We start from the raw sequence: 13,449 nt of genomic DNA on the forward strand, positions 1-13,449 counted from the left end.
GGGGAGAGCTTCTTCTCCCCTTCCTTTCCTCCTCCTGCCAGCTGTTACCATGGAGCCCAATTTCTCATCCTAGAAATGTAGACATCTTTGTCAAGCTCTAGCTCAAGGCCAGAGGCTTTGTTAAAAGATTTGTCTTTTTATTATTACATTTTGCATTTGTAAATACACTTCTACAAATTACTACACTGGATAAATGTTTCTGAAAAACTAGTTAAGGGGTGTTCAGCACCTGGAGCGCTTATTTCTTCCAGGCCAGTGGCCAAGTAAAATAAGGCAACATGAAAATAGGAAGTTTACCTACATTGAACTCTTTTTATAGAGATTCTTTGCTTCTAGTCCTAAAATCCATTATAGTCAAGATTTTGGAGAAACAGTTAAAATTTTCTGTGGAGGAGGGGGTGCCAATACACCTGCATTTTAAATTCCGGTTCCCGGGCCTCCGTACTTATATCTACCGTAACCAGCGGATAACAACCGTCTCCTCCACTAGCACTCCGAACTTAGCTCTAAGACAAGGTAAGATTTTTCTCACCTACTATGCCAAACGCCAGTAAAATCAAGACCTACAGCAGACCAGGGACTGTTTGAGTCCAAGTATAAATTGGCAAATAAAACAAACCTGTCGGCCGCCAGCGCCCGCGCAGGCGCTGTGGCGTCCTGCCCCGGAAGCCGGACTGTGAGGAATACAGTGGGCGGGAAATTTAAAAGCTTGAGTTCTGGCCTCTGGGCGGCTAAGCGGATATGCGCAGGGGCGCAGTGCAAGGGCACCGCCGCGCAGGGCCTTCGCCGCATGCGCGGAAGGCCGGATGTGGCTCAAATTGATTGAAAGTGCGCGGTGCTGCAGCAATGGCGGCGCTCGGAACCCTAACGGGTAGTGGCAATTGGTTTTCTGCTTTGGCGCTCGGGGTGACTCTCCTCAAATGCCTTCTCATTCCTACCTAGTAAGGACCTGCAGGGCCAGGGGCTGGGCGGGAAGGCCCCACGGTCGGTCAGGGCGGGAGGAAAATGTGTGTTATATCCCTGGGTATGAAGAGAGATGTTGGGTCGTGGTCGCCACTCCACCTTTGCTAAGCTTCCCACTTCTGCGGTTGTTACTTAGAACTAGAATATAGCCCTGGCTGGTCCTGTTCAGCCCCGTTGCTGTCTGACTTAGGGCAGGTACTCTGAAGTTTTTGAGCTTCAAGGTCCTCATCCTCAATATGCAAATAAGTACATCCACCTCCACCATTCATTAAACAGGTATTATCAGCTGCCATGGGGCGCCAGCTCTGTTCTAAGTCCTGGGGATGCGGTGACGTGGAGTTGGTTGGGGCAGACAAACAGGAAAGTTTCAGGTTGTGTTAAGATATGAGGGATGAGGCCGCTGCGCCCGGGAAGCTGAGGCTGGAGGATCCCGAGTTCAAAGCCAGCCTCAGCAAGTTTGCGAGGCCCTAAGCAACTCAGCGAGACCCTTCGCTAAATAAAATACAAAAAGGGGGGGGGGGGGGCTGGGAGTGTGGCTCAGTGGTTAAGTGCCTCTGGGTTCAATCCCTGGCACAAAAACAAAACAAAAACCGCATATCAATTGTATAAATTAGTGGGTTTCACTGACAGTCTCATACACGCAAAAATTGTGCTTTGGTCGTATCCATCCGAGGTGATCTTTGAGTTAAAATCCAAAGTATGAAAAAGAGTAATGTGAAAAAAAGTTCAGAAATGAGAAAGAGTAGGTCTTTCCTACAACAGGAAAGAATTCTGGATACCCTGAGCAGAAAGTAGCCTGTTGTGTCTAAATAGCAGTTAAGGAGGAAAAGTGATGCAAGAAAAGTAGATATTAGCCAGATCACACAATTAAGAAAACCATAGTTAGACTGTTGTATACAGAAAAGTTGTTTGCTGGGTAAAGACTGAAAGCATCAGAAGGGGAAACCACTACCAAATGTGGTATCTATACAACAGGTGCTCAGTATCAACATTTATTAACATTAGTTTCTGCCTTTCCTTTATCCACTTTCCTGATTTTTTTTTTCCCTCATCCTTTTTCTCACTGCCCCTCAGGGTCTCCCACTTCCTAGTTTTAGGGTTTGCTTTATTGGTATCATTTTGATTTGAGCTCTTGATAATCTCTTGTTGGGTGTGGAAGAACTATATGTATAGAACATCCATACTTATATATGTAATTGTATAAGAATTGCAACATGGCAAAGTAACTTACAGGGGTATTGGTCACATGAAAGCAAATAAGAAACATCTTTCCATCTTACAAGCAAATTGGAAAGATCTTGCTAAAATATAAGAAATTCCTTTCATAATAAAATGAAAGGGTTTTTTGGTTTTTTTTGCTTTGCTTTTTAAACTATAGGTCTGTGTATAAGGTCATATTTCTTATTTTAGTTACTTCAGCCTAGAAATGTATCTTGAGTACTGCTGTAGGTCAAGGATTAAGAGTATTTGTTGTATGTAGGAGAGCTTCCTAATTGAACTTTAAGTATTCACTCTGGCTATTTACTTATTTGTTTGTTTGTTTTTGTGATGCTGGGGATTGAACCAGGGCCTTGTGCATACAAGGCAGGCACTCTATCATCTGAGCTATATATTTTTTATATATTTTTATGTGTTCTAATTAGTTATACATGACAGTAGAATGCATTTTGACATACATAAATGGAGTATAACTTCTCATTCTTCTGGTTGTACATAATATAGAGTTAGACTGGTTGTGTGGTCATATATGTACATCTGGTAATAATGTCCAATTCCTTCTACTATCTTTCATACCCCCATATTCCCTCCCTTCCCTTCACTCCTCTCTAACTAATCCAAAGTATCTCTGTTCTTCACTAGCCACCCACTTATTGTGAATTAGCATCCACATATCGGAGAAAACATTTGGCTTTTGGTACTTTGGGATTGGTTTATTTTGCCTAGCATGATATTCTCCAGCTCCATCCATTTACCTGCAAATGCCATAATTTCATTCTTCTTTAAGGTCAAGTAATATTCCTGTGTGTATATATATATACCACATTTTCTTTATCCATTCATCTGTTGAAGGGCATTTAGTTTGGTTAAATAGCTTGGCTATTGTGAATTGAGCTGCTATAAACATTGATGTAGCTGCATCACTGAAGTATGCTGATTTTGAGTGTTTTGGATATAAACTGAGGAGTGGGATAACTGGGTCAAATGGTGGTTCCATTCCAAGTTTTCTGAGGAATCTCCATTGCTTTCCATAGTGTTTACACCAATTTGCATTCCCACCAGCAATGTATGTATCCTTGCCAACATTTATGGTTGCTTGTATTCTTGATAATTGTCACTTCGGCCATTTATTAATCTTTACATTGCAGCCAAAGTACAATCATGTACCATAAAATGACATTGTTTTGTTCAAATGGACCACATATTATACAACTCTAACCCTGTAAAATTATATCATCTACATTGTGACCATCTTAGTTTATATGTCTACTTTCTATGATGTTTGCACAAATACAAATTGCCAAAGGATACGTTTCTCATCCTTGTTGTTAAGGGGTCCATGACTATAGTTACTTGCTATTTGGCATTATGTCTCCAATCTTGGTTTTTCATTTTTTTCCAAATACCTTTTCAGTAAGTTAAAATTACTTCTGTTCGTCTTAGTTTCTTTGATAAATAGAAAAAAGGTGCTATGGTTTGGGGATATAGCTCAGTTGGTAGAGTGCTTGTCTTGCATACACAAGGCCCTCGGTTCAATCCGCAGCACCACACACACACAAAAAAAAAAAAAAAGAGAGAAAGAAAAGAAAAAAAAGGAAGAAAGAAAAAAGGTGCCACAAGGCTAAAATTCTCCCTCTTTGATTTAGATTTTTGTAATGCTTTTATGAATAATTATAACTCTTCATTTGTTTTTGTTCAGGAAACATTTCAAAAACATCTACTATATTCCTACATTATAGTAAACAGAACACTAAAGTGAAAGACATTTTTTTTGCTCAAATTGCTTATAGTCAAGATGGGGAAACAGACAAGTTCTGTCAAAGACTTATGGTTACCAAAACGTATCTCTTCTCACAATCTGACTAAAATAATGGCAAAATAATTATAAACCTAATGAGAAAGGATATCAGTGTATGAGAACATTCAGCAGCCTTTGAAAACTGGTAGAAGAATGATAACTGATTTAGCAACACAAAGGGACCTTCTGCCAGCATGCTTGCAGAGGATAGACAAGAAAAGAGTCTATATACCTTAAAGAACTCTAGAGGGCTTCAAAGTTTGATTATATGGGACTCGAAATTGGAAAATTGGCTGACAGTCAATATACTTTAATTTTTTTTTTTTTTTTTTTTTTTTTTTTTTATAACTGTGGTTCAGGGGATCCAACCCGGTCTTTGCATGTGCTAGGCAACCACTCTACCACTGAGTTACATCTCCAGCTCAACAATCAGTATACTTTTTTTTTTTTAAATCTGCAGTCCTGTAATAATGTACTGTATTTCCCTTCTAAGTGAGATTTCTCTCTGAGGACAGTAAATAGGGATTCAGAGTTAGCAGATTATATGGAAGGCATATAAAGGGAGATAAAGGGAAGAAAATGAAGATTAATTGGAAGTCTATACAGAGTGGTCAATCTCCCACATCCCATTCTCCACCCCACTGTTATTCCCTCAACTAAGTGCAGAAGAAGAAAATCAGGTTGTTTTTCCCAGAGAAAAGATCTTTTGGGGACCTGCTACTAAAACTTAGCAGTATATCTAGTTATCACAAAGTGAAGCCTCCATCAGTTTCCAAAAAGAAACAAAATAACAGCAACCAAAACAAAAAAAAGAAAAAAAAGGGAAATTGAGGTAGTACAACTAAGAAAATGTCCCCACACTCCCTCATATCTTCTAGATGCACTCTTCAGAGAGGAAAAAAGACAATATGGATAAAGACAGAAAAGATGCTATAAAATAGAGATGATGAGAGAATGGAGTACTTTAAAAAGGAAAATGTAACTGGGCATGGTGTCAGACGCCTGTAATCCCAGAGACTCAGGAAGCTGAGGCAGAATGATCACAAATTTGAGACCAGCCTCATCAATTTAGCAAGGCCCTAAGCTTAGCAAGACCCTGTCTCAAAATATAAAAAAGGTTGGGGATGTGGCTCAGTGGGAAAGTACGCCTGGGTACAATTCTTGGTACCAAAAAATAAAAGTAAATGTAATTGCCAAAATTAAAATAAAAGGAATAAGGGAAAAGAATAAATAAAATAAAATGTAAAGGAAAAGAATTAGAAGTACATTGTAGAATGCCTAACATTCAACTATAAAATTTTCAGAAAAAAAAAAATACACAAGACAGGAGAGGAGATAAATAATAAAATTTCCCAGAGCTGAAGGACACTAAGTGCCTAGCATAATGAATGAAAAAAGGCCCTCACCAGAACATCAGTTACTAAAAATTTTAGACTGCTAAGGATAAGAAGACAAAAGACTTCCAGAGATGAAGTGAAAAAATGAGATATCTGCACATCAACATTTATTAGTAAAAACCAATGGAGAAAGTTTTTAAAATTCTGAGTAGCCTAGAATTCTATACCCAGTTAAGTAAAATGTATCAGATGTATGAATCATAATTGTATATCACTGATTTTTACAGAGTGAATTTATCAATAAAGAATATATAGGGCCAGGTGTGGTGGCACACACCTGTAATCTCAGCAGCTTGGGAGGCTGGGGCAGGAGAATCAAAGCCAGCCTCAGCAAAAGCAAAGCACTAAGCAGCTCAATGAGACCCTGTTTCTAAATAAAATACAAAATAGGGTTGAGGATGTGGCTCAGAGGCCAAGTGTCCCCTGAGTTCAATCCCTGATATCAAAAAACAAAACAAAACAAAAAGAGCATCTAGGGGGCAATAAGCAGAATTTTATCAGAAACCCCACATGTTTCTCCATTCTCTGTCCTCATCAAGGATATTGGTTTTCTGACCTTTAACTCCATTGGTTAAATTTTTCCTGTTTTTGAGGTTTATATAAAAGAAACCATTCAAAATGTTCTGGCTCCTTTCACTCAATGTATGAGTTTATAGTTGGTTCATTCTCCCCCACCACTCTGACCCCAGTACTGAGGATTGAACCCAGGGGTACTTTATTTTTGAACTACACTCCCAGTCCTATTATTTTTTATTTTGAGATAGGGTCTTTCTAAGTTGCCTAGGCTGGCTTTGAACTTGAGATCCTCCAGCCTTAGATCCAAAATCACTGGGATTACAGAGATAACATTGGGCCTGGCTTATATTTACCATTTTAGAAATTGGAACTGAGGAATTGTTAAAGCACAATATGCAAGTACCAATTCTAGTAATTATCACAGTAATGACATCACATTATGTAGTCTCTGGAATACCATTGCGTACTTGTGAGAAAAGGAAAGTGAAAAAAAGGACAGATAATATTTGAATGTTATGAAAATAAGTTTTGTCCTACAAACTTCCTGAAAGGGTCTCCGTGGGAGTCATACTTCGGGAATTGGTGCCCTATAGTATTCTATTATATGGATATATATGATAGTTTAACCATTCTACTGTTCATGGACATTTGGATTATCTCCACTTTCATCTGTTGCAAATAATGCTGCTTTGGAACATTCTTAGGTCACATAAGTCTTTTAGTAAGAACATCTATAAATATATACCTAAAAATGACATTGCTATGTTATCAGTTCAGTGGTGATTTTGAGGAATTGCTATGAAATTTAGGTGAGATTATCTCAGGAATTTGGGGCTATCTCTCTCTAGGAATCAAGAAAAAGACCTAGATTGTATATTGCAATTTGTGAATCCTTACATGACAGTGGAACTACTATCATGTGAACAAGATTGTCTAGAGCAGAGTACTTTGCTTTAGATGCCCCAGAACTAAACTTAGGGGCACATCAACATTTACCTGATAAGTATGGAAAAGAAAAGCCTGGAGACTGAGAAAGGAGTGGCCAGGAGACTTAAGACAAAGTTGTTACTGTGGAAAGGTATAAAACATTGGAAAACAAACTGAGCTGTGTTGGGATAATCTGTTGACTTTGGTGAGTGGATATTCAACAAGAATGCATTGATCCTATCCAGGTGTAAAGTACTGTTCTAGATATGGAGGGGCAGTACAGTGCAGACAAAAATATTCTGGAGCTATTTGGATATATTTATATATAGTGACAGGGATGTGGATGCAGTGAAAAGATAGGATTAGGACCTTTTTCCACTTCCTCCTCATCCTTGAGGGTCCAGCTTTTATGTAAGGCTTTCTCCAGAAAATTAATTTTGTTAGAATTGTTCGTGAGTAATAGAAAGTCACTTCTGAGGAATGGCCTGGGAGCCTCCTGTAAGTTTTTTCTCAGCCCTTTAGGTAATTCTGAGATCCTTTTCACTGATTTCTAGATCTCCCAACAACTTTACAGAAGGTCAGGCCTTGTGATGTACAGATAAGTGAGGTTTTTCAGGATTATGTAATGCCTGTTTTTGTCTTTATAGGATAGTGAGCTGTGACTGTTTAGGGGCTGTTGATCCTTTTAAAAGCATAGTTAAGAAAATAGAATTTATTAAATGTTTCAAAATCTCATTTTATTCATCTGATTGCTTTGGTAGCCATTCTACAGATTTTGAAGTACACCGCAACTGGCTTGCTATCACTCACAGTTTGCCAATATCACAATGGTATTATGAGGTAAGTTTAATTTTCATGTCTTTTATTTCTTTTAAGATGATATGTAAAATCATGTAAATATTATTCATATTAAAACAAGTTTCTGGTGCTGGGAGTATAACTCAGTGATAGATAGTTTGCCTTGTCTACCACCACAAAGAGAAAAGAAAAAAATATATTAAAAATAGGGTTTTATACAACATAGATTTAATTAATCTTTACAAAAATTAATTGTGTGGTGGTGCATGCCTATAATCGCAACCAACCCAGCAGGCAGAAGCAGGAGATCAAAAGGTCAAGACAAGCCTCTACAATTTAGCAAGACTAGTCTCAAAATAAAAAGAGCCAGGCAGGGCTGGGGTTGTGGCTCAGTGGTAGAGTGCTCGTCTGGCACACACGGGACCCTGGGTTCGATCCTCAGCACCATGTAAAAAATAAATGAGTGAAATAAAGGTATTGTGTCCAACTCTTGTAAAAAAAAGAGCCAGACATAGTTGCACATGCCTATAATCCAAGTAACTTGCAAGGCTAAGGTAGAAGGATCTCAGGTTCAAGGCTAGCCTTGTCAACTTAGTGAAGCCCTAAGCAATTTAGTGAGACCCTGTCTCAAAATAAAAAATAAAAGGCAGTAGGGTGGGGGGCGGCGCTGAAGTTGTGGCTCAGTGGTAGAGCACTTGCCTTGCACATGTGAGGCACTGGGTTTGAACCTCAGCACCACATAAAAATAAAATAAAGATATTGTTTCCACCTACAACTAGAAAAGTATTTTTTAAAAAAAGAGAGAGAGAGAGATAAAAAGGGCCAACGATGTGGCTCAGTAGTAAAGCACCCTGGGTTAAATCCCTAGTACCAAAACCATATATGTGTGTGTGTATACACACACACACACACACACACACACACACACACACACACAGACGTTTTATATATGTTCTGTTCTCTGGAACCATTAGAATCCCCTTACTTCAAAATGAGATTCCCAATCTATAAATTGTGAATTATATCATCCACCTCTCTTTTTTTTTTTTTGAAGGAACATTGAATTAGGAAAGAAGAAAAATTAAATTCTAGGCCTGGCTCTATTTATATAGACAGAGACAAAACATTTCATGTCTTGGACCACACTCTTTCACCTGGCACATGGGGATTTAAAGTGAACCATTTCTAAGATCCTGTCTATCCCTAGTATTTTGTGATTTTATGTGGAAAGGAATAATTAAAAGTAATATGTAGGTATCATGTAATATGCAAATCATTCTCTCCTAATACTTCTAGAAACCACATCTGTGTTTTTATTTCTGGATGAATATCTAAATTGCATGCGGTACTTCATGAAAAACAGACATCATCTTAGAAATATCCTAATCAAAAGCTGTAGTTTGCCATCAGGAAGGACACCCCCCCCCCCCCATTTTTGACAGTACTTGGGATCAAATCCAGGACCTCGCACTGCTAGGCAAGTGTTCTACCCCAGAGCTACATCTTTAAGCCCATCAGTAATTTTTAAGTTGAGTTTTCAGAAATAGCTTTTTGGGTTGTTTTGTTTTTGTACTCTGAACAATTGTCCTATATGAATAAGTTTATTCTCACATGATAATACTTTACTTCACGTGATAATACTTTATTTCATAGGAATGCTGAGGAACTTTAAATGATTGCATCAGCAAGAGGTATTTCAGCCTGCATGTATGGATACCAACTAGAAGTAGTGTGTAGACTAGTAGTCTAGAACTTGGGTAGTAGCTTCAGACTGCCTGGATTTGACTTTCAGCACTGCTTCTTAATGACTGTGCTGGGTGATGATGGGCAAGATATTTGACCTCTCAAATCCTCAGTGTTCCCAATTATGAAATAATATAAATAATTGTTAAGTTGAAATGAATAAAACCATGAAGCATTTAACACAGTACTTGGAACAAAATGCTCAACAAATATTTTTAATCAATTATTAATTAACATCATTAATGTAGTGACTCTCAGCCTATAAATGAAAAGGCAATCCCCTATCTTGCCATTTCTCCTTTTTTTTTTTTAGTATTTATATTTTAGTTATAGGTGTACACGATACTTTTATTTTTATGTGATGCTGAGGTCAAACCCAGTGCCCCACGCATGCTAGGCAACCGCTCCACCTCTGAGCCACAACCCCAGCCCTGCCATTTCTCCCTTTTTGACTGTTCCTTCTCAGTCTCCTTTGCTAACTCTTCTTTATCTGCACACCCCTTCAAAAGCTAGTACTCCCTGGAATTCTTTTTCCTTTAATTCTTTCTGGGTATCCTTTCATTTAGTCCTATAACTTTCACCACTTCCCATTATCTTAGGACTTCTAAAACTGTATTTGTGCCAAAGGTATCTCCTAAATCGGTTATAGAAGAGGTTTATGCATGTTCTTGGCAATAAAATCCAACAAGAAGCAAAACTCAGTGGTTTGGCAGAGACTCATAGGAGGAGATAAGGCTGGAAAGATATGTGCACTGGATCAGTTAGGGTCTTATATGTCCCAGGAGAGTAGATGTGTGAAGAACGGATTGCTTTATGGAGCTCTTCTTAACTGGCCTCAAATTAAATTAGTCAGTTGGTTAGAAGAGACACCAGAAAGACCCTTAATAGGGCTGGGGTTGTGGCTCAGTGGTAGAGCTCTTGTCTAGCATGTGTGAGGCACTGAGTTCTATTCTCAGCACCAAAACAAATATATGAATAAAATAAAAGTCCACTGATGTTTAAAAAAAATTTAAAAAAAAGAAAAGACTCTTAATAAATAATTGTTAAATGAACACATTTCCTTTGAATCTTTATATATACAAGTTATGTGTTCAGTATTTGAAGAAATATTTTTGTTGTGGTAGCTTCTTCTTTTTTTTTTTTTTAATCTTTATTTACTTATATTTATGTGGTGCTGAGGATTGAACCCAGTGCCTCACACATGCTAGACAGACATTCTACCACTGAGCTACAGCCCTAGCCCCTGCATAGCTTCTTGAGCTAATAATGCATTTGGAGTCAAAAGACCCAGATTTGAATTTGATTTGAGTTTGGTCTCCAACACCTCTTAGTTAAGTGATTCGGAAGAAATTCTAGCTAAAGCTGCATTGGCTTCCCAAAACTTATTTAGCTAAGAAGATGCCCTTAGATAGTAATCTTTGAGGTTAAGAGGCCTTCTGGGCCTACTTTAGGAAATCTTTGTGTGGATTAGGGGTTATGAACACAGAGTCCCTGAGTAGTGTGAGATGATTAGAGACAGTAAAGAAAGTATAAAACTTTATTTTGAAAAAAGTGACTGTCTCAGGCAGTAAAGTGTCCTGATTTTTTTTTGCGGGGGGGCGGGGGGTACTGGAGATTGAACCCAAAAGCACTTTGCCATAGAACTATGAACTATATCTCCAGCCATTTTTTATTTTTGAAACAGGGTCTGGCTAAGTTCTCAGGCTAGGCTTGAATTTAGGAAACTCGCAATGCTTCTTCCTTAGCCTTCCTAGCCACTGGGATTATATGCCATGGTGCCCAACCTAAATTCTTTTAATGCTTTCCACTTTAAAAATATATATAACTATGTCAGTAAAATAAGACTGGAAAAACTTAGACTTCCAATAAAATTAATGATTCTTTAAGAGTAGATTGAAGGCTGGGTTTGTAGCTCAGTGGTAGAGCACTTGCCTAGCATGTGTGAAGCACTGGTTCGATCCTTAGCATCACATAAAAATAAACATATAAAATAAAGGGATTCTGTCCACTTACAACTACCAAAAAAAAAAAAAAAAAGTAGATTGAAGGACTTTGGACATAGCTGAGTAGTAGGGTTCCTCTTGCTTAGCATTCATGAGGCCCTGAGTTCAATCTCCAGTACCAAAAGTGAAAAAAGAGTAAACCAGGTGTCGTGGCTCATGCCCTTAATCCCAGTGACTCAGGAGGCTAATGCAGGAGGATTGCAAATTTGAGGCCAGCCTCAGCAACTTTGTGAGGCCCTACACAACTTAGTGAGACCCTGTCTTAAGAATAAAAAAATAAAAAGGGCTGGAAATATAGCTCAGTGATAAAGCACCCCTGGATTCAATCCCCAATATCAAAAAAAGAAAAAATTAAAAAAAAAAAAAAAAGTAGATTGAGGTCTGTCATTTGGAATGTAGCTGGAAACTGCAAATGTTAATGAAATCTAGATATTGTAGACATCATTATTATTGTAATTTCTTAGAATTACATGAACAGTAATTTCTAAACTTCTTTGGATTGTCCTTACCCTATCAAGAAATCATTTTTGAGCATTGTCTACGCAATGTGTCTTTATTTAAAATTATAAAGGCAATGCTCCATTAATACATAATTAAGATAGAAAATTTGGTGGGAGATACTGGGGATTGAACTAGGGGTACTCAACCACTGAGCCTCATCCCTAACCCTATTCTGTATTTTATTTGGAGACTGGGTCTCACTGAGTTGCTTGGTGCCTCACCGTTGCTGAGGCTGCTTTGAACTCTCAATCCTTCTGTCTCAGCCTCCCGAGTGGCTGGGATTATAGGTGTGCACCACCACGCCCAGCTAAGATAGAAATTTTTTTTAAATATGTTTTTAGATGTTGGTGGACCTTTATTTTATTCATTTCTTTATATGCAGTACTGAGAATCGAACCCAGTGCCTCACACATGCTAGGCAAGTGTTCTACCACTGAGCCACAACTCCAGCCCCTATATAGAAATTTTTAAAGGATGAGACTAAAACATAAAGTTTCTAATTTTTCTTTAGTTCAGAGGCCTGTTTTGTTTACACCCCACATTGGAGACTTGGAGATAGAGAAGAATATTTCATGAAGTAGAACTTAATGGGTGGGTTCATAGCCTGAATGCTCTGACAGAGCTCCTCTGGTTTTGCCTTAGCTTATCTGTCTTCTCATTTTACTCCTACAGTGGGAAGCAAACAGGTTAGGACTAAAGTTTCATTTATTCCTCATTGTGAGCAGAGGGCCTGGCTGGGTGTATATGAGGCCCTAGGTTCAATCCCAGCACCATGATAACCAAATAAAGGTCTGGGGTTGTAGCTCAGTGGTAGAATGTTTGTCTAGCACATTTGAGGCACTGGATTCAATCCTCAGCACCACATAAAAATAAATAAATAAATAAATAAAGTGTTGTGTCCATCTAAACTGAAAAAAATAAATAAATTTTAAAAATTTAAATAAAAGTGAACAGAAGGGGTGCTAGAGATATAGCTCAGTTGATAGGGTGCTTGCCTTGCATGCACAAGGCCCTGGATTCAATCCCCAGCACCATTAAAAAAAAAAACTGAACAGAGAACTAACATTTTGTCTGAGTCTCTCTCACCTCATTTTTTATCACAGAGAGACCCTGAACAGCAGTCCCTTTGGGCAACCAGGTAGTATTCAGTAGACGTGTAGTGCACTTCTAAATAAAGAATAGTTTCTCATTGAAAATAGCAACAAGTGATTAATATCTTCACCTCTTCTAGGTACAGGCCTTAGTTTGAGTTTTGGGGACAATGATAGTAATTTTTAAAATAAATTTTATTTTATTGATTGGTGCCTGGGATTGAACCCAGGACCCTGTGAATGTTAACCACGTACTCTACCACTGAGCTACACCCCTAGCTAATAGTAATAATTTTAAGTGATAATAATATTATTATGTTTGTATCCCGCTTAATACCATATATATAGACTTTATAATTTACAAATAAGAGCATATTAGGTAAAATTATTTATATGTAATTATATATACACATGCATTATACATATATTTATATATATATATATATATATATATATTATAATAATACTCATAATAACCACATGATGTAGGTACT

General features: G+C 37.9%; 1 protein-coding gene across 4 annotated transcripts in view; it reads left to right on the forward strand.

Moving 5' to 3' along the window:
• Positions 1 to 832: 832 nt before the first annotated feature.
• Alg8 (ALG8 alpha-1,3-glucosyltransferase) overlaps positions 833 to 13,449 on the forward strand; it is a 32,710-nt gene continuing 20,093 nt past the window's right edge. For all 4 annotated transcript variants that reach the window (XM_076846585.1, XM_076846586.1, XM_076846589.1 and 1 more), the window contains exons 1-2: positions 833 to 941; positions 7,581 to 7,659. In XM_076846585.1, the coding sequence (XP_076702700.1) occupies positions 847 to 941; positions 7,581 to 7,659 (174 nt within the window). In that variant the 5' untranslated portion in view covers positions 833 to 846. The remainder of the gene's footprint in view (positions 942 to 7,580; positions 7,660 to 13,449) is intronic.

The sequence above is a fragment of the Callospermophilus lateralis genome, chromosome 2 (genome assembly GCF_048772815.1).
Source record: "Callospermophilus lateralis isolate mCalLat2 chromosome 2, mCalLat2.hap1, whole genome shotgun sequence".
Lineage (NCBI taxonomy): Eukaryota > Metazoa > Chordata > Mammalia > Rodentia > Sciuridae > Callospermophilus > Callospermophilus lateralis.